The 19,224-nt window shown below is 42.3% G+C and overlaps 3 protein-coding genes across 11 annotated transcripts in view; 1 reads left to right on the top strand and 2 right to left on the bottom strand.

Moving 5' to 3' along the window:
* Positions 1-8,473, bottom strand: part of hspg2 (heparan sulfate proteoglycan 2) — a 62,838-nt gene extending 54,365 nt beyond the window's left edge. For 4 of the 9 annotated variants that reach the window (XM_085906390.1, XM_085906398.1, XM_085906423.1 and 1 more), the window contains exon 1: positions 8,002-8,473. In XM_085906390.1, the coding sequence (XP_085762516.1) occupies positions 8,002-8,454 (453 nt within the window). In that variant the 5' untranslated portion in view covers positions 8,455-8,473. The remainder of the gene's footprint in view (positions 1-8,001) is intronic. The other 5 variants (XM_085906414.1, XM_085906431.1, XM_085906406.1 and 2 more) reach the window with 2 other exon arrangements.
* A 2,528-nt stretch (positions 8,474-11,001) lies between these two features.
* agmat (agmatinase (putative)) lies at positions 11,002-14,701 on the bottom strand. Its single transcript, XM_085906128.1, is given in 9 exon segments — positions 11,002-11,278; positions 11,343-11,427; positions 11,507-11,686; positions 12,239-12,434; positions 12,606-12,654; positions 13,434-13,494; positions 13,496-13,637; positions 14,175-14,187; positions 14,190-14,701. Coding segments are annotated over 9 exon segments (1,080 nt in total). The 5' UTR covers positions 14,470-14,701; the 3' UTR covers positions 11,002-11,204.
* LOC147061637 (tubulin alpha chain-like) lies at positions 14,201-17,521 on the top strand. The gene is made up of 4 exons (XM_085906117.1): positions 14,201-14,968; positions 15,486-15,708; positions 15,776-15,924; positions 16,466-17,521. The coding sequence occupies exons 1-4, from the start codon at positions 14,966-14,968 to the stop codon at positions 17,438-17,440; spliced, it is 1,350 nt and encodes a 449-aa protein (XP_085762243.1). The 5' UTR covers positions 14,201-14,965; the 3' UTR covers positions 17,441-17,521.
* Positions 17,522-19,224: the final 1,703 nt, after the last annotated feature.

Here is a 19,224-nt window from a genome sequence, read left to right as displayed (position 1 = left end):
TATATCTATAATCTATATCTATACATATATCTATATATCTATATGTATGGATGTTTTTTTTTTATTGTCAGTGAGTGACTGTAGTTTATTTACTCACCTGGTGAATCATCCTGTCTAGACTTTAGGCCTGGAGCAAGAGTAGCATTTTTAATCAGACGTACTGATAAGAAAACCTTTTGGTGTGGTTTATAAGAATTAACAAAAACAGGCGTGCAGTCTGTGTGATCTCAGAAAAAAGAATGTTTTAACAACAAACATTTACCAATTGTAATTAAATTCCCAGGGGCTGAATATTAAAGTCAACCATGAAGACAGGAGTTGGCGGAGTTCACAAATATGATAATAAAAATAATAATAATAACAATGTATGTCATCCAATGTACCAAACAAATATTGTCCAAAAGATTTCATTGCATTTTTACACGTCACTTTTTTACGGGTCAAAGTTAATCACGGCCATGTGTTCCCAAATCACACGACTGTGTTTGAAAGAGCTTCTTTGACGTACTTTCTTCTAGACACAGATGTTTGAAGTAAAACACCACAGAGGAGAGGGGGGGGGGGGGGGGGGGGGTACAACGTTTTGGTCCACTTAAGCAAAACTAGGCCTTGAAAAGAGATCTTGGCTTTGCACCAACTAACCAAAGAAGCCAATAAACAAAAGACGGTCCAAAAACAGAACCTTGGAAAAATGCACCTCACAGGTAAATTTCACCTGTCCTCATAACTCTCAAAATTTGAAGGTGCGCTCACACCTCCAAAGACATCTGGACTTGATGCACGCATACAAGAAAGGAGCAAGAAGAAGAAGAAATCTCCCCTTTCATTGGCCGCAGATGTGAGTGGTCCGTTTCCTTCTATAATAAAGCGTAATTACAGGCATGGGGACTCGGTGTGCTTGTGTGAAAACACACTGACGACAGGCGCTTGGTTAATCAGCAATGAAGCACAGAAATGTTCCTGCACATCTCTCAGAAGTCGAGCTTGCAGACAAGCCAGAACAAGCTAGTTAGACCTTACAGCAGGAAAAGAGTAGACAAGCCTTCAACAGCTCGAAGGTTGAACTCTCCTGAGGTCTTACTACTTGGGATTGAAAATAGGATGTCGAACAGCTGTTGTGTATGACGTCTTGTAAAAACCTGCAAGTCTCCCAAGATTATAGTTCAAGGAGCAGGATTTTCATGTTTGGTTTTGCTTTTTGTGATGCCACACAGAAGGGGATCAGTGGTGGTAAAGAAAATAAAAAAAGTGTGAATGTGTCCAATTTCCTGGCTGCTCTGTGTAATATAGCTTAGTCAGCAACAATTCAACAGGATGTTGAATTAAGCCGCCATACCACAATTGTGTCTACTTTTACACGCAATGGAATGCCAAATAATTTCATCATGATTTTTGTGTCGGTGTCATTTATATAGAACCACAACCTAGAAAATTTGCACCTTCACCCTTTTTTGCTCAACATCAAAGTTACGACGGCGCAAACTATTTGCTTTTCATTTCGATGACACAATGGTTAGCTTTTCATTGCACCTGCAAGACAGTTCATAATGTTAGTGTTAGAAACTAGCCCGTGGCGTTAATAATAAATGATTTATGATGGTCTATGAAAAGATGATCTTGATCTAATCTAAATAAATGGTCTATAAATTCCGTGACAGTTTGTGAGCACTCATTTGCTAGCTTCACACGCGGTAACAAGGCCTGATGAAGATCCAAAATCGATAGCTATCTATAAATGATCTCGGACTGGTATTTCAAACCATGATGACACGCAGTCCAGACTTCTCTAAAATAAAGAAGCAGCTCACAAGCATGATGAAATGATGAGTTCCACGGGTGCAAGAGTGTTGACAAGCCGCCGGAGAGGGTTAATCAGGAACTAAATGGAAAAAATAGACATGAGCTCTCCCCCTCCTTCTATGCCAGAATATCTTGACAGTTAGCTACACCTCCTGCGTGCCCACGTCTCCACCCCGCGTATCCAATACAAAGTCCCCCACACACACACACGCAGGGCCTCTTGGTCCTGGCAGAGTCCACTACTCACATAAATCACACAGACATTCGGTGTAGGCAAAGCAACATTTAAGTCTCCCTTTTAAAGTTTTAACTGACGGCCTTGGCCAGAGGTGTGTCCGGCATGAAGATGAGTGCAGGGAAAGCGACAACTTTACTGTCCCGATCAAGAGCATAGTCAATCCTTGAATCACATATGACTTTTCTGTCATTCAAAGAAAATCGAGAATACGTGAGAATGACTTCACATTTAAGCAAACAATTATAACTAAAGAAAAGCAGCTGCTGTTCCCACAACTTGATCCTTCGCTGTGGTACAGCGTCACCAGAGACTTGATTTAAAAAAAAAAAAAAAAAAGTAAAACTTCTCAAGTGACTACACAGGCTGACTCATAGTCCTTCTCACAAAAGTTCAAGTACAAAACTAGCAGATGACATCACTGATTAGCAACACAAACGTGCTGACCAACACCATTTATATTGAGAGACGTCAACACAGCTTACCCATATTCAGCACAATGCAAACATTGGCCGTCTCGTAACATATGACCCCGTATATGGCAGTGTGAAATTCGTCAATGCATCAAATCTATCAGTCGCTATTGCGGCTAACAGCGCTGACGTCAACATGATTGTCTCTTGCAGAACTGACAGAGGTTTATAAACAGCAACCTAAAGCAAAAGTGGAGTCAAACAAAAGCTATTACCTCACACCGAGTCATGAACACCGAAAAAATTACTGGCTCTTGTTTTTGTTTTTTTTCTTTTTATTATTATTTTTCATCCTGTCACATTTTTACCGACTATAGTCTTTTTTGGGGGGTATAGCAATAAAAGTCCTGCCAGTCTGTAGAAACGTGCAGCCACGAGAGGTCAGGGGGACATGCCTCAAAATGTACACAATATGAGGCAAACTTTATTATTTTTATTGATCCCCAGAGGAGGACTGTGGAAAGATTGAGGGGGCTGGGCAACAAAGTCACACCCCATAGCAGTTGGGAATCGGCGCCTTGTTTTTAAGTGGCAAGCAAAAAAAAGAAATTAGCTTCTCTACGTCCAGCCAACGAGCGACATTCGCATTGAAGACTAAATTACACTCACTCCCTTTCTAGTCACTACATATAAGGTGAAGTATTGTTTTTGCACAAAGTCTTCATTCCTAACAAAAAAATCTCGTAATTAAACTTTTTATAATTCAATTCATATATTCATATTAATTTACCTACTGAGGGATTAATTAAATTCATTTGATCAATTGTTATCTCGATGAAACCCCAGATAATTGCTTTTTGTCTGGAAGTGGAAATGTAATCTGATGATACCATTTAATTTGGTTTCACATATTAAAAAAAAAAAAAAACGACATTGCGCAGAATATTGGCCAAGTAGTTAAGAAACTGGCGTAGAAACATACAAAATGGATAGCTGCACGGATAATATGTACTTAGTGGCAGTGGCAGAAGTGATCATCTTTGCTCCCACATGGGTGAAACCATTTCAGTCTAAACTATGGACATTTATTTGTCTGCTTTACTAATTGTGTGACCTTCAGCCTCAGACTCGCTAGGTGTCGAGTTGACTCGCAATCTTGGAACGTATGCTTGAGACACTTTGCAACGTCTCATTGGATTTATTTGGAATAACTGAAAATGAGATGGGATAAAAGATGGAAGCTTCCTTACACTGATAGCAATCAGTGAGAGCTTGGGGAGTTTGAATGAGATCAGAATGCTTAGTGGTCATCATTTCCAGAAGCTTGCAAAAGAGTTGTGATTTTAATCTTGTTAAATGCTTCACCACTAAGGGGATTTACATGCTACATTTTCCTTAAAAAAATAAAATAAAATACTACCATGACAAAGCCTCTTTTCGCCCAAACAAAAATGTCTAAGATCGTAGAAAAAACAAAATAATTGAAAACGTAAGAAGCTGAGAGAGATTTTACAAATAACTTAATACGCCATTTAGATGGGGAAAATTACATACAGGAAAGCCTGAATAAACTTTTTTCTGGGGAAGTAGGGTCCTCCTGGCGGACAGACAACACCAGATTTCATTTCCTCTTCAGGAAGATGACTCAGCATGGGTCAAAGGTTTCAAAGAATCGTAGGCAGAACAATAGATGAGCGCAAATGTTTCGGTCCGAGTGGGCTAAATGATGATATTTTAGAATTGCGTCATGTGATTCATTGATTTGATAATCATTTTTACCTGTTGTGAATTAATATAGGGGAATGACAATTGCTAGATTTAAAAAAAAAAAAAAAACTGAGCGTGTGTTTAGAGGGAGAGTGCACAGGGTTTATTATGTCTGGTGAAACATCAGCTCAGACTCAAGAAACTGCAGCCTGGAGGACGTGTGAAGAACAAAGAGCCACTTAAGATTCTGTTCACCTGTATTTGCATTTTTTTTTTAATTAGACATGACGAGCTAAAACCTGCAAAAATGGACTTGGTGAAACTCTTCTGTGGATTTCAATTCGTGACCCTCAGACAAAGGTTTAGCAAATGAGACACGCGGGTGGGAAGATTCACAGGTAGAGACATGTTGTACAGTAAGAGGAAGCCTCCACTGACAACAAAGAGCAGTGACATTCTTTTGGGAAACACAATCCTGCTTCATCTTTACAGAAAAGGGCAGCAGCTCTAAGCAGGAGCATAGTCGAGTGAAAAACTCAGAAGACAACACAGATGACAATGCAGCAGCTCTGCCAAAGTTGCTTCACATATACTGTAGGTCTTTAGAAAAGACAATGGTGGACGACTGAAGCTTTTCAAAGGCCGCATTACACTCAATTTAGCATTTCAATGGATCTCCTGGAAGTGCATGCCTGGAAAAAGCCTGGTGGTCCCTTATGGAAGAACAAAAACCAGGATTTGTAGGACTCATTCCTGTGGAGTCAGAGCAAATTCCAAAGGATCGGGTAGGATTTTACAATCTAAACCCATGCATCAAGATGTGATTTGCCACACGCAAATACTTTTTGATGATTAGCTAGTTTTATTGCTTTTTATTGCTGCTGGTGTCCACGAGTCATCTGTGACCCGACTATGAACTCTACAGGGTTCAATGCACCTGCAGCTTCATAACACAGGAATGAGGGTGATACTAGGAGCCAATGGGCAGATTTCAAAACTTGGCTTGTTGGAAACTGTCGTGCACACTGTTGAAGTGATTACAATAAGAAATCATTCAATGTATAGGTTAAAAAAGAAAATTACTCTGAAATAAGGATCATGACTCATGTCCAATATAACTCAATATATACAACAATATAAAAGAGCAAAACCTACCAAACATGATGTTTTATTTATGTATTTATTTATTCACTTATGTATTAATGTATCTATATATTTATTTATGTATTTATGTATTTATAAATAATTATAATATATTCTATTATAATTTATTTATAAATTACAAATAAATAAATAAATCTGAATGAAATGAGGAACGCAAAATGTTTAAATAAATAAACAGATGACTAAATGAATGAATGAATGAATGAATGAATGAATGAATGAATGAATAAATATTCAATTGCTAAAACATAAAAATATGTAATCGCTTCTGTCATGGTACACTTGCTGACCGCTTGAGCATACAGACTACATACTGTATATAGTTAAAGGAAAAAGGTGCTACTGTGTTCAGAGATGTGAATGGAAAGAGTGGGACTCCAGTGAGAATGAGAAGCGCCGGAGAGTATGTGCACACATGTCGGCACATGCACAGCTGAGGCGCAGCCTGATGTGGAGTCTGCGGTTTTGCCCTTCATGGATGCAGTGGCATGCACAAAAAGCCAGGCTTGACTATCAGAGTAGAGTTCGACATCATTAACAGTCGAGGCCACTGTGACTGGGTTAGGCCACCTGAAGTTCACTGTTACTCTTCCAACTGCGCCATAACCAAATAAGATGAAATCAATATGCTATATTCAATATTTTGAGTTTCATCCACTTAAATTGATCAGTCAACATTGATCTGGGCAGATATTTTTGGCACGTCATCTGAAATCCTTAAAAAATAAACCTATAAAAAGTTGAATTGTAATATACAGTTGAATTTTAAAGAGAAGGGGAAAAACAACATGCAAAAAAAGTGACTACAAAGAAAGCTAATGTGTTACGCATTAACATTTTGAAACTTTGACATTTTCTGCTTAATTTTTGTACTTTTCACAACAACTGCCAAGCAAAGAGGAGAAGGAAAAAAAAATCCACCTTTATTTGGCATGATCATTGAGTCTCATTTCGGGTTTAAATGAACCTTGACGAACCTCATCAGAATCATCAGAGCACATCTCCGAGCTCCACACTGGACCGAGTCCCACTTTGATGGCGACAACAAACATCCCACAAGCGCCAGACTGCTTGAGGAGTGGCGAGCCGCTTCAGTGCAGCCTCTTGCCACCAGCCAAGATGGCTTCTCTCCTGTGGCTATAACTCAACAATGCAATGTTTACTGAACCAAGTCTTCAAGCAATTATCCGAAGGGGTCTGCTGTGAAGGGGGGGGGGGGGTACCCCCCTTCTGTTCAAACGATAGAGTGCAGTTGGTGTTTGCACTGCTGTGCTCGCAATCCTCAACCACTCTGAATGGCAACTAACCACCAGGTAGTCTGAATCAACAAAGAGAGCACCGACTGCCTCCTCAATGAGTCGGATATTGCAGACCAAATAAATCAAGAGATTAAATTGTCAGGTTGAAATAGTTTTATGCGGATGAGGTGGTCAGCTTACGCAGCCGAGAATCATTTACACCACTGACACACATGCAAGATATACCGTCAAAGGAATTCAAGCCAGCCCACCCCCACCATTAAGTCAGGGGACACTTGTGTCACTCTAAACTTGGAGACAACACAGAGCCAACAGTGTCAGCGACCACGGGAGGGATGATACAAGCAAGTCACAGTCAAACCTAAACAAGCCAAAGTTGTTGCGTCACAGAAAACTTTGCTGGCTACTGTTGACACTTGTGACACACACCCTTGGCCATTGAGAATTTGCACTGACTTTGATTTTAGGTGTGCTGATGTGCATGACCCCAACATTCCAGCAGGCTGGGAGGAGGGCTCGTGGCAACACCAGAAGTGCTTGGTGCTTAATTGAATCATAGAACTCCTGCTATAGTTCAAAGTCATCATAGAGGAAACAGATGCTCGCAGTTCCAGATAATTCAATTAGGTTTTGGTATGTTCGGGCCTGGTGTTCAATCAAAGCTACGGTTCAAGAACGGAGGCCTTTACCTGATGTCTACTAAAAGGCTGGATGGTAAAAAAAAAAACATTTTCAGAACAATATCACGTGTAAATCCATCAGGTGGAAGACGTATGTCAGCTACATCCCATCGTTCAACACGCCTCAGATCAAATCAGTACTGAAGAGGCCGATATCTCAGCTATCACAGCTCCAGGACACTAAAACAAATATCTCCAAAGTGCTGGCGGGGGGGGGGGGGGGGGGGGGGGGGGTCACTGCAATCAAGGCTCTTTTATAAGAGCTCACAGATAGGTACGAGTCTTCAGTCAGTGTACTACTGTTAAATCAGACAACTAATGACAGCTCTAATGACAAATACGTAAGAGCACATGATTTGTTGAAATGTCTTTATGCCAGCTTTAACATGTTGGGCTTTTGCTGCAAGTGTAAGCGCTTGCTGGGTGACGCAGAGACAAGAAGGCTATGCAGGTCTGACTATGAATAGCTTGTTTCTGTGGATAAACTTAGAGCAGCTTCTCACCAGCGGACTCTCCTAGTTTGTCACTTTTAAAAAGACATCCTTACATACTGCACTGGGATCTGGAATGCAAGCCCACTTAACATGTGAGCGGCACCATTCACCAAATTCGTGTAGAAATATCAGTTGATTCATGAGATAGAAAAGTTGCACTTATGGCTTTGCCTTGACCTTATAAGAGAGGTTTGTCTCTTTTAATAGGAGAGTTTCAAGGTAATAAAAGTCTCAAAGCTTAATACTTACATGAACCAACTGGCATGAGAGAAACAAATATAAAAGTCCATAGGTCCAAGAGCCCATTTTCCTCCAACCCAGCGCAGGCTGCAACTGCTGGGGAAAGTGGAAACAAGAGGGTCCTTCTCTCCTGCTTGCCCGCCTTACTGGAGCGACTCCTGCGCCCCCTCCGAGTGTTGCTTCCCGGGACAAAATCGAACGTCTCCTCTGCGTCCCGTGACCCGTCGGAAGTGCATCAACAGGTGCGAAACGGAGGAGTGGAGATCCGCCGCTCCGATTTGGCTTTGTGCATTCGGCGATGAGCACCAAACGAGCGCGCTGGGCTGTGCGCTTCGACACTGTGAAGTGGTTGCGGGCTGAGTGAACGCACTCTCTGCAAGTCACAGGGAAGTCTTCTGTGGGACGGAAGAGCGCACTGGCAAAGTAAAAGGCGGAATGGAATTCTGGGAGCCGGTGGATCATCTCACTACTGGGAGAGACATTGCGCGACTGCGCGCGTGCGTTTTTTATTTATTTTTTTGGCTTTGGATGTTGTTTGTTGATGTTTTTAAAATTTTGTTGCCAGAAAGGAGTGAACGTGCTTCTCATACCAGTGAGTCCTCGTTAGATCACATTGCTATCAAAGTTTTTGTTTTTTCCATCATAAAGCTTTTTTTTTTTTTTATTGCAGCTAACATGAAGATTTCTGGAGCAGGTTCAGCCCAAGCCAATAGAGCAAGATTTGAATTGGCTCCTTCACCTCCATTTAAGATTGAAAAATGCTTCAAAAGGAAGTGGAATTTTTATATTTTGCCTGTTGATGGATTTTTCATCGTAAAATAACATCAGACCATGTTATATTACATCTTTTTATTTGTCCATTATTGTCATAAAAAACAGGCGAGTGTCTTGCTGTTGCGACATCTAATTGCACAAGTCAAACAAATTGACCTCCCATTTTCCACTCACTTCCCTTCACCACAAAGAGAGAAAGCAGTATACCAATCAGCCAGACGAGGGAGTATTTGGTATTAATATTTGGTGTTGCATTCTAATAGTTTACCACTGGATGGCGTTAAAATAAAGAGCTCTACTCGCTATCCCCAAGTACATCAGGGAAGTGCTTTCTCCCCCATGACAAGACTGCTCATGAGCATCAATAACAAACATATCTTGTGCTGAAAATAATGCAGTTTATTGAACTGGATCACCAAATTACTACAGACCTGCACTCACATTTCGGTATGAAATTTTGCTAACATTGTGCATTAAGGGTTGGAATTGGGGTCGTTAGATCACCAAATGATTCCCCAGCGCGGCACCGCTGCTGCTCACTGCTCCCCCCCTCCCACAGGGGATGGATCAAAATCATATGGGTTAAATGCAGAGGACAAATTTCACCACACCCAGATGTGTGTGACGATGATCATTGGGACTTTTTGAACATTTCTCAAATTAAATGAAAGCTCGAGCATGAAGCACCCTCTAGTGGATGAAAATTGCACACAGAAGACCCTTTGGAATACGTATCACAACCCGAAAAAGGCAAAACAGACTGATTGACAAGATTTTGAGATGACGTTTGGTATGAATGTTCAAATTAAGAAATTCCACGATAATGCATGATATATATCTATTACATTTGATTGATTTGATTTGAACTGTCATTTGGCTTGGCCAGGTGGAAAATAATTCCAGCCTCCTTTCTACATTGTACTTCTCATTAATAGGTTGGAGAATCCATCCATCCATTTTCTGAACCGCTTTGTCCCCACGAGGGTCGCGGGGGTGCTGGAGCCTATCCCAGCCGTCATCTGGCAGTAGGCGGGGGACACCCTGAACCGGTTCCCAGCAAATCGCAGGGCACATAGAGACAAACAACCATCCGCACTCACACTCATACCTAGGGACAATTCAGAGCCTCAAATCGGCCCAACAAGCATGTTTTTGGGATGCGGGAGGAAACTGGAGCACCCGGAGAAAACCCACGCGCACACAGGGAGAACATGCAAACTCCACACAGGGAGAGCCGAAGGTGGAATCAAACCCACACCCTCCTAACTGTGAGGCAGACGTGCTACCCAGTGCCCCACCGAGCCGCCCAGGTTGGAGAATAGGATAAGAAAATTGTGTAATCTTCACAGTTTTCAAATTATGAAGTAATTTGTATTAATTGCTATTTCAATATTAAAATAATCATTACCATAATAAACAGCTCCACCTTTAGGGTCTATTTGCACAGGTAAAAAACACATTAAATGTCAAAATATCTTGATAAAATAGAGATTTTTTTTTTTTTGTTAGTCCAATTAAGCATACTCACCCGTCAGTCAGAAGTTGATTGTTGACTTTTACTTTGTCCCATCAAGAGTTGCTCATGATTGGTTTGACACACTGTGTGCAGCTAAATTAAGGTTAGGTGAAATGTCACCTCCAAGACAGATACTGTGCAGCTAAATTAAGGTTAGGTGAAATGTCACCTCCAAGACAGATACTGAACATCCTGTGCACTCTCTTTTGGGCTTTAGTGAAAGTTTGGGATGACAAGCATGAAGAACATTGCATATTTAGGTCCAGTCCAAGTGAGGCTGGACTCAGACTGGGCAGCTGCAGGAAGCAGCTATGTTAAGTGAGCATATAATTGCATGAATTGTTTCCTCTGCGGGGGGCTCGGTGGTGCACCGGTTAGCACATCCGCCTCACACTAAGGAGGGTGCGGGTTGGATTCCATGTCTGGCCCTCCCTGTGTGGAGTTGGTATGTTCTCCCCGTGCCCGCGTGGGTTTTCTCCGGACACTACGGTTTCCTCCCACATCCCAAAAACATGCTTGGTAGGCCAATTGAGCACTCCAAATTGCCCCTTGGTCTGAGTGCGAGTGTGGATGTTTGTTCGTCTCTGTGCCCTGCGATTGGCTGGCAACCGGTTCAGGGTGTCCCCCGCCCGTGTGCCAGATGACTGCTGGGATAGGCTCCAACACGCACCCGACCCCCGTGGGGACAAAGCGGTACAGAAAATGGATGGATGGAAGGTACTGACAGGAGTTTTGCCTTTATTTTTTTATCACTCACACTGTTTTTTACTCAGTTTGATAAACACTACTAGAATGAAAGAAAAGACAAAAACTATTTTCAAACTTGTTCAAGAAATGATTTTAGAAATTCTTCTCAAGATGCACATTCATCATAAGCCAGGTACATACTACTTTTTTGTAAACAAAAAAAAAAGGTAAAGGATCAGTAGTATTTGATATTTGGGAGGACGCACAACATTTCAAAGAGGAGGTTAGCACCTGTCACGGCAGTATTTCCTGTCAAAGAGAAAACATGATTAAGTTGTCAGAATTCTGAGAACTCATCAAGTAGGGAAAGTACCTGTTGTGTCGTAGGGCGGAGCTACCTCCACCAAATCGCATCCCACAAGGTTCAGTCCACGGCAGCCTCGAATAATCTCTACTCCCTGTTAGGGCGCAAGACATAAAAAAATATATATATATTTGACTTGTGCTGCTAAGACCAGCTAAGAACAAAAGTCGTACCTGAATTGGAGTGAGCCCAGCAATCTCGGGTGTCCCTGTTCCAGGGGCAAAGCCTGGGTCAAGAGCATCAATGTCAAAACTCAGATATACAGGGCCACTGCCCATTTGACCCCTGACTTCATCCATGAGCGGTGCCAGATATTTGAACCAGCATTCCTCCACTTGCACCACCCGAAATCCCTGCAAAATATACCAATCATTTCAGTACTTTTGAGTGCATTGTTTCACATTGGTACAGCAAGAGCCTTACTTGTTTGGCATTAAACAAGATGCGTGTTCACTCACGGAGACTAGATCATGACTGCACTTCAGAGAGTTGCTGATTACTGTTATTCAAGGCAAGCTTGTGTTTTCCAACCTGAACCAAGATGCCTGTGTGATACGTGGTCATGATCTCCCACATTTCATTCAGCCCAACAGTATTCATAACCTGTTTGCTTCAGGTCCCACAGATTCTCAGCAAATCAAAATGTCTTCTCTAATCATGATTAGGAAAACTATGTTGAGCCTTGCACTATTGCTAGTCTTCCTCCATGTTAATGAATCATGCACACTTATTTCAAATATCGTTTTACATCACACTGAAGCCGTTAGCTCGTCTACGGTGTTTTGGTTCATTAGAATTCAGTTTAACATCCTGACCCAAGGCACAGCTATGTGGTTGTTTTAAATAAAACATGTTTTTAGGAGAAAGGTCACAATCTGCCAAGTGAACAAGATCCACCAAAGAACCTGAGCCCGGCTCCACTCGTACGAATCGGCGGAGAAGCCGGAACCTCTCAGGCCGATCTGCACAACTCGCTTGCGGTCCAGCAGGCCCTCCTCCACACATCGTCTGAACGGGGTGCCATGGCAAATCTTTTCACCCAAGACCACATCATTGGTGTCAGCGTGAGCGTCCACATGAATGAGTCCCACCGGTCCATATCTGGTGTATTGTGCATACACCAGTATCATCATTTTAAAGTATTAATATTGGAATGATTCAACCGTCATTTTGGGTGAGCGTGTTTGAAAATTAACAGTGAGGATAATGAAAAATTATATATTTGTATTTAAAAAAGAAAAAGTTGCAGCTTTCTTGCCACATAAAACGTACTTTTCAGCAACAGCTTGCAGGATAGGATATGCAATCGTGTGATCTCCACCTTGACATTAAAAAAAAAAAAAACGCTGTTTGGTCAACTGGTGCGTGGCATTCTCTGCACTAGTTCAAAGATCAACTCAGTATGTGATCCTTTCCAATGTGCTAATAACAATATTCAACCCATCCTCCCCAAAGTACTTATAAAAACTAAAGGCTATCCAGACTGGTTGAGATGGCTCGAGGTAAATGTCTGAAAAATGAGTTATTCTTTCACCATGCATGCACAACACCACACTGTAGAAACATCATGTAGTTGGTTTTATTGCTATCAGCCCAGATAGTGGTTGTTGACTGTAGTTGGATAACACTATTTTAAAACAATAAATATTTGTTTTTAATCATGATTTAAATATGAATAATCTTTTACATAACCAAGAAATGTTTATTGACACAGCACAAACAGAGTAAGGAAAAAAAAAAACTGTCATTTGCCCCTCTAGGCCATAAGAATCAACCTCGAGGCACATCATTTTACATGGCCCGCAAAGATTAATTTTATTTCCACTTTGTGTCATTACTAAAATTACAAATTGCCTTCACTTTAAAAAAAAAAAGATATTGCTAGCAATTTTTATTACCATTCGTCTTTTTCAAATATTTGAACAGCTGTTACTAGTCTGATGTCAAAACTAGTTATTATCAGTTTGATCTGTAGCCTACACCGTATATAGAAGATGTTGACGATCATAATGCCCCCCCCCCCCCCCCCAGGGGAAACTATGAAGACGATGCGGCACACGACAAAAATGAGTTTGACACCCTTGCTCTAGGCATACTCACCCATTGTCAGGGGAATGCAGCCAGAAGCCAACACCTTTCTGAAGGTCTCCCTGATGCGTCTTGCATGTGTCCTTCAGGTCATACAAGTTGACGTTGACATCCCCAATGTCAGCCACCATAAGAGACTCAAAAGGAGCAGCTCTGGTACCGCTGTTATAGGCCCTCAGCATGGCCGATTCCACTCGGATTTGCCTTGGGCCAAACCTGAGATGGTGAAAAGGAATTTCAAGAACTAATTTCAGTCAGGAATTAGTTACAGTGTTTGTACTAAGTTCATTTTGTTTCACTTGTCAATCACTTTTGGGGTTCTTGCATTAGGTAATGCAACCCAAAATAAATTGTTTGTGATAAAAGAACCCAAAAAGTGGTAGTTACAGTGTTAACGAGTGATTTTCCAATGTAATGTACAGTTTAACAAATGCATACCATCATTAAAACAGTCATCAGTTGCAGCATATGAAAATTCCCAAGTACCGATACATATATTTTGTGACAAAACAGCTTCCAAACGTGTATTTTATGATAGAAACATGAACATGATTTTGGTAAAACAGTAATTTAAGCCCAAAATACTATTTTATTTTATTTTTAAATCAGTGTAGTACAGGATTTATGCAACATGATTGGACTTTGATAATAATTATTACATTGCACCTATTGTGCATAGAACACAAATTATGTTGAAGTAAATTTATTTGTATAGGCAAAATTTTTAGATACGATCAAAATCTTGGGACAGACCTTGCTCCAGGTGGTTGGACGTTCCAGTATCAATCGGGACCCCAATGAAGGCTGCATCGAGACTGTCCGCGTTGTCCTGGTAGGGCAGCTTGGCCATTGTGGGGATCCCGCTAACCCTCGCAACAAACTCAGCGCTGGGCGGCACATTGAACGTTTTTTCGGAACATTTTCTGTCGGGAGTTCGGTTCGAACCTGGACCGTCTGACGCATTAACACGCGACGGCCGAAAGGGTAGCGAAAGGCAACGTGCGGTCATTGTAAACAGACGTGGACGGCTTCTCAGAGCTGTGAACATGATCCGACGTTTTGCTGTTAGTCAAGTTCTAGAAGCTCTGACACTGACAACATTTGAGCCCTCACGGTACTTTGTATAAAAGATGACTTCACTCTGATAGATGACAGACGTGTTTTATTCGTAATTATTCGACACGCCTCATGTTACCGCCTACTGTGGTTATCCCAACACACTTTCATGCGGACAATTTCATTGTACACAATTGTGTATATTAACTGCATTTGATAGCTGAATTTTCGGCGAGGGTCACATTGATTACTTCTTATTTGTAAGGATAATATTCTCAGTGCGGTATTCATAAATAATTAGTCGAGCGCACGTTCGTTTGTCTTATTATTTCTTTTCAATAAAGTTTAGTTTTGAAAAAAACTGTTACCCGGGGCGGAGACTGTTACGTCACAATCCACCTCACTTTGTACAACGGAGACTGCAGAAACGCGGGCACCTTCACTGGAAGACTAATTTTATCCTCTCTCAACATCTTCTACAAGACATCATGGTAGGCGCCTTCTTTCCATTTGAGTGTTTGTTTTTTATTTACAAAATGAAAATGGAGGCAAAATAATCGTGTATTTTTTTATGGTTTACAACCGAAGTGATTGTATATTTCTCTATTGAAGCGGGAATGTGTTTATATTATCATGGCGACTATCGCTAAGTAAAGTTTCTCCACGTTTTCTTTGTGTGGTGCAATGCGTTTATCAACACGCACACGCTCATCCCCTTTTGGGTGAGGAGAGTAGAATTTTGGTTCACGGAGCATCATTGAAAAATGTGGCCTTGTGGCACCAAGCGCTAACTGCAACATGTCTGACCTAGATTAATCCCTTGCCTCTGCAGTAATCCCCATTTCGCAGTCGACTGTCGACAATGCGGCAGGAATTGATCAAAATTCGTGCCATCGCTGCATAAAAGGGCGGCGGTCTGGTGGAAATGAACTAGATTGGATTGGATTGGATCACAATGATTGTCTGGTGTTGAAACTCAAGTGTATGTCTCTTCCCCTCCCTCCACAGCGTGAGTGCATTTCTATCCACGTTGGTCAGGCTGGAGTCCAGATTGGCAATGCCTGCTGGGAATTGTACTGCCTGGAACATGGGATCCAGCCTGATGGACAGATGCCCAGTGACAAGACAATTGGGGGTGGAGATGATTCCTTCAACACCTTTTTCAGTGAGACTGGAGCTGGAAAACACGTCCCCAGGGCCGTTTTTGTGGACCTGGAGCCCACAGTCATCGGTAAGCATCCTCCTCATGGCTCTTACCTGCAATCTATATGTCTCACTCATGTCCACTGTGTTTATAGATGAGGTGCGCACTGGGTCCTACCGCCAGTTGTTCCACCCTGAGCAGCTGATCACTGGCAAAGAGGACGCTGCGAACAACTATGCTCGTGGTCACTACACCATTGGCAAGGAGATCATTGACTTGGTGCTGGACAGGATCCGCAAACTGGTGTGTAACTTGACACAGATACGAGCCACTTCTTTGTCTTTTTTGCTAGCAAGCAACACATGGTGAACAGTTCTTCAACAAAAAAAAAAAGCCAAGTTGAGAGATTCCCAGTTATGTATATAAATAAATTGATTAGATATTGATTATTAAACCAACCACGTATCCTCTGAAAGTCTGTTTACTAAATGCTAGCAATGCAAAATACCTTAAATGGACTCAAGAAGGTAGCGTCAATGGGAATTTCAACCCTTTAAGCAATGAATATTTGAACACTACAGTGCAGCAACATATGTAGATAGACGATATAACAAATAGAAGTATTATTCTTTATCCTCTGCAACAAAGCCCCATTACCAGCGTACCACTTAGCTGGAAAACTGTATGAACATTGGTATTATACTGCCCCCTAGTGGCCAAGGTCGCAGCAGGTTGATCACAGTGGAATGGGCTTTAAAGCGAGACGTTTTGCACAAAGTGAGTTCTTAGGCATTGAGGCCCAAGTGCCACTTTAGTTTAAAAATGTCTCCTCTTGTGTGTTCAGGCCGACCAGTGCACGGGTCTCCAGGGTTTCCTGGTGTTCCACAGCTTCGGAGGTGGCACAGGCTCTGGATTCACCTCTCTTCTGATGGAGCGACTCTCTGTAGACTATGGCAAGAAGTCCAAGCTGGAGTTCTCCATCTACCCGGCTCCCCAGGTTTCTACAGCTGTGGTGGAGCCCTACAACTCTATCCTGACCACCCACACCACACTTGAGCACTCCGACTGTGCCTTTATGGTGGATAATGAGGCCATTTACGATATTTGCAGAAGGAACCTCGACATTGAGCGTCCGACTTATACCAACCTGAACAGGTTGATCAGTCAGATCGTCTCCTCCATCACAGCTTCCCTTCGTTTCGACGGCGCCCTCAATGTTGATCTGACAGAATTCCAGACCAACTTGGTGCCATATCCTCGCATCCACTTCCCTCTGGCCACCTACGCCCCGGTCATTTCGGCCGAGAAGGCGTATCACGAGCAGCTGTCGGTGTCTGAAATCACCAACGCCTGCTTCGAGCCGGCCAATCAGATGGTGAAGTGCGACCCTCGTCACGGCAAATACATGGCGTGCTGCCTTTTGTACCGTGGCGACGTGGTTCCCAAAGATGTCAACGCTGCCATCGCCACCATCAAAACCAAGCGGTCCATCCAGTTTGTGGATTGGTGCCCGACTGGTTTCAAGGTGGGCATTAACTACCAGCCACCCACTGTGGTTCCTGGTGGAGACCTGGCCAAGGTCCAGAGGGCCGTGTGCATGCTGAGCAACACCACCGCTGTTGCAGAGGCCTGGGCCCGACTCGACCACAAGTTTGATCTGATGTACGCCAAGCGCGCCTTCGTGCACTGGTACGTGGGCGAGGGCATGGAGGAGGGTGAGTTCTCTGAGGCCAGAGAAGACATGGCAGCACTTGAGAAAGATTATGAAGAAGTTGGAGTCGACTCCGTTGAGGGTGAAGACGAGGAAGGAGAGGAGTAAAAATGCATTGTGGTGCAGGTTAACCAGTTATGTGGAATTAAGGGTCTAATGCATTTCAAAATAAACCCCTGATCTAAATAATTGCTGCAGCATGTCTTTTTTTTTTAAGTAGTGAATGATAAGCTATTAGTTCACAAAATACAAAGAAATGTTTGAGGTCTGAAAATATGCACTTTTAGTTCATAGATTGCACTCAATGGAGCTGACATTGAAAACAAGTCAAAGGTCATTCATCGCTAAACCTAATGTGCTCAAATAATTGTAGTGACACCAAGTGATGCTGCATGTTGTGAGTGACAAACACTTTTGTAGACTGCAGTGAATGATTCCAGCCTGTTTCTTTTTACTTGTTTACTTTTCATTTGCAATTATCCAGTTAATCCAAGGCACGTAGTTCCTCACTTTAGTGTAGACTCCAGGGAAATAGGGATTGGCACAGTTGATACCCCAGGACACAATTCCCTCCAGGACCCCATTGCAGATGAGGGGACCACCTGAGTCACCCTGTGGACAGACAAAAGACATTTTAGACTTAATCACCACTACTAGGCGAAACATACATATGATCGTTTCCCTTTTTTTTTTTTTTTTTTTAGACAAATGTTGTTACTGAGATCAAGGCAAATCAGTATTTGAAACCAAGTGATCGAATGAAGAACTGAAAATACAAGACATGAGGTGACGAGAAACAAACACATCATGACGTTGCATTTTCCTTCACCTGGCAAGAATCTTTGCCCCCCCGTCTGAGTTCCAGCGCACAGCATGTTGGAAGTGATCGTCGAGACCCAGTAGTAGTAATGGGTGCAGGAATCCATGACGTTCACATCCACAGCCCGCAGCCCGGGGGAGAGGACGAAGCTGTATGGTGACGTCACACCCTAGCCACTCACCGTGCATACGTCACCCCGGGAGGCTTCAGGGGTGTCGGGGTCTGGCAGCTTGGCCGGTTGAACATTGGCATTCAGCATTGCAGGTTCGCTTAGCTACAATGTACACGGAGTTGGACCGTTATGATTTTGGATCTGGATGGATATATTGTACAGTACAGTATGTTTAACCTACTTTAATTAGCATGATGTCATTGTCGAATGTTCTGTAGCTAAACTTGTGGACATATAGCTTGGAGACCTTGAAGATCTGTTCAAATCCTTCTGTTTTGGACAGACTGTCTTAACTCAATACCACCCTCATTAAGTTGCTCCTTGAAGCAACACAAATTACAACGTGGTTTATATACAATTGTATATACAGTTAATTGGTTAATTAAATTCCTTTAAATTTTCTATTGCTGTTCAGTACTTACGGCATCCAGCAGTGGGCAGCAGACACCACCCATTGGGGATGGACGAGCGTTCCTCCACAGTAGTGTTCCCATTTCTTCAGCCAACTTAGATACTGAAGAGATGCCTGGAACTTGATGGAGTACGGCAGGACCGCATAACCACCAATAATCCTTTCTGTGAATGTCTCTACAGGTCACGTGGAAAAGATTCAGTGTCAGGCATACATGTACATTTGATTTGTGGCCCACTGATGTGGAAAATTCATGATCCTGTAATTTATCTTCAAAGGTGTGGAATCCAATTTTGCTTTAAATATTTTCATTGTCGAGGTTCAGGTATTTTTGTTTGAAAGGGAAACATTTCAGTTTTAAACCGTGCATTACTTCACAAGGATAATAATGCTTTGTTTTGAAGGTTACATAAACCTGCCATAAATATTCCTTGCATTTTGCCTACCAACAGCTACAGTATACTGATTTATACAAACAATTCTTATAG

Source organism: Syngnathus leptorhynchus, chromosome 1 (assembly GCF_054491065.1).
Source record: "Syngnathus leptorhynchus isolate UIUO chromosome 1, UIUO_Slep, whole genome shotgun sequence".
Lineage (NCBI taxonomy): Eukaryota > Metazoa > Chordata > Actinopteri > Syngnathiformes > Syngnathidae > Syngnathus > Syngnathus leptorhynchus.
The sequence above is the reverse complement of the archived record's forward strand: the minus strand, read 5'-3'. Positions and strand labels throughout refer to the sequence as shown.

Excerpts from the sequence above, each read along its gene's own strand:
- LOC147061637 (XM_085906117.1), top strand. Across the intron at positions 15,709-15,775 it reads CCTGGAGCCCACAGTCATCG|ATGAGGTGCGCACTGGGTCC; the intron begins GTAAGCATCCTC and ends CTGTGTTTATAG. Across the intron at positions 15,925-16,465 it reads TGGACAGGATCCGCAAACTG|GCCGACCAGTGCACGGGTCT; the intron begins GTGTGTAACTTG and ends TTGTGTGTTCAG.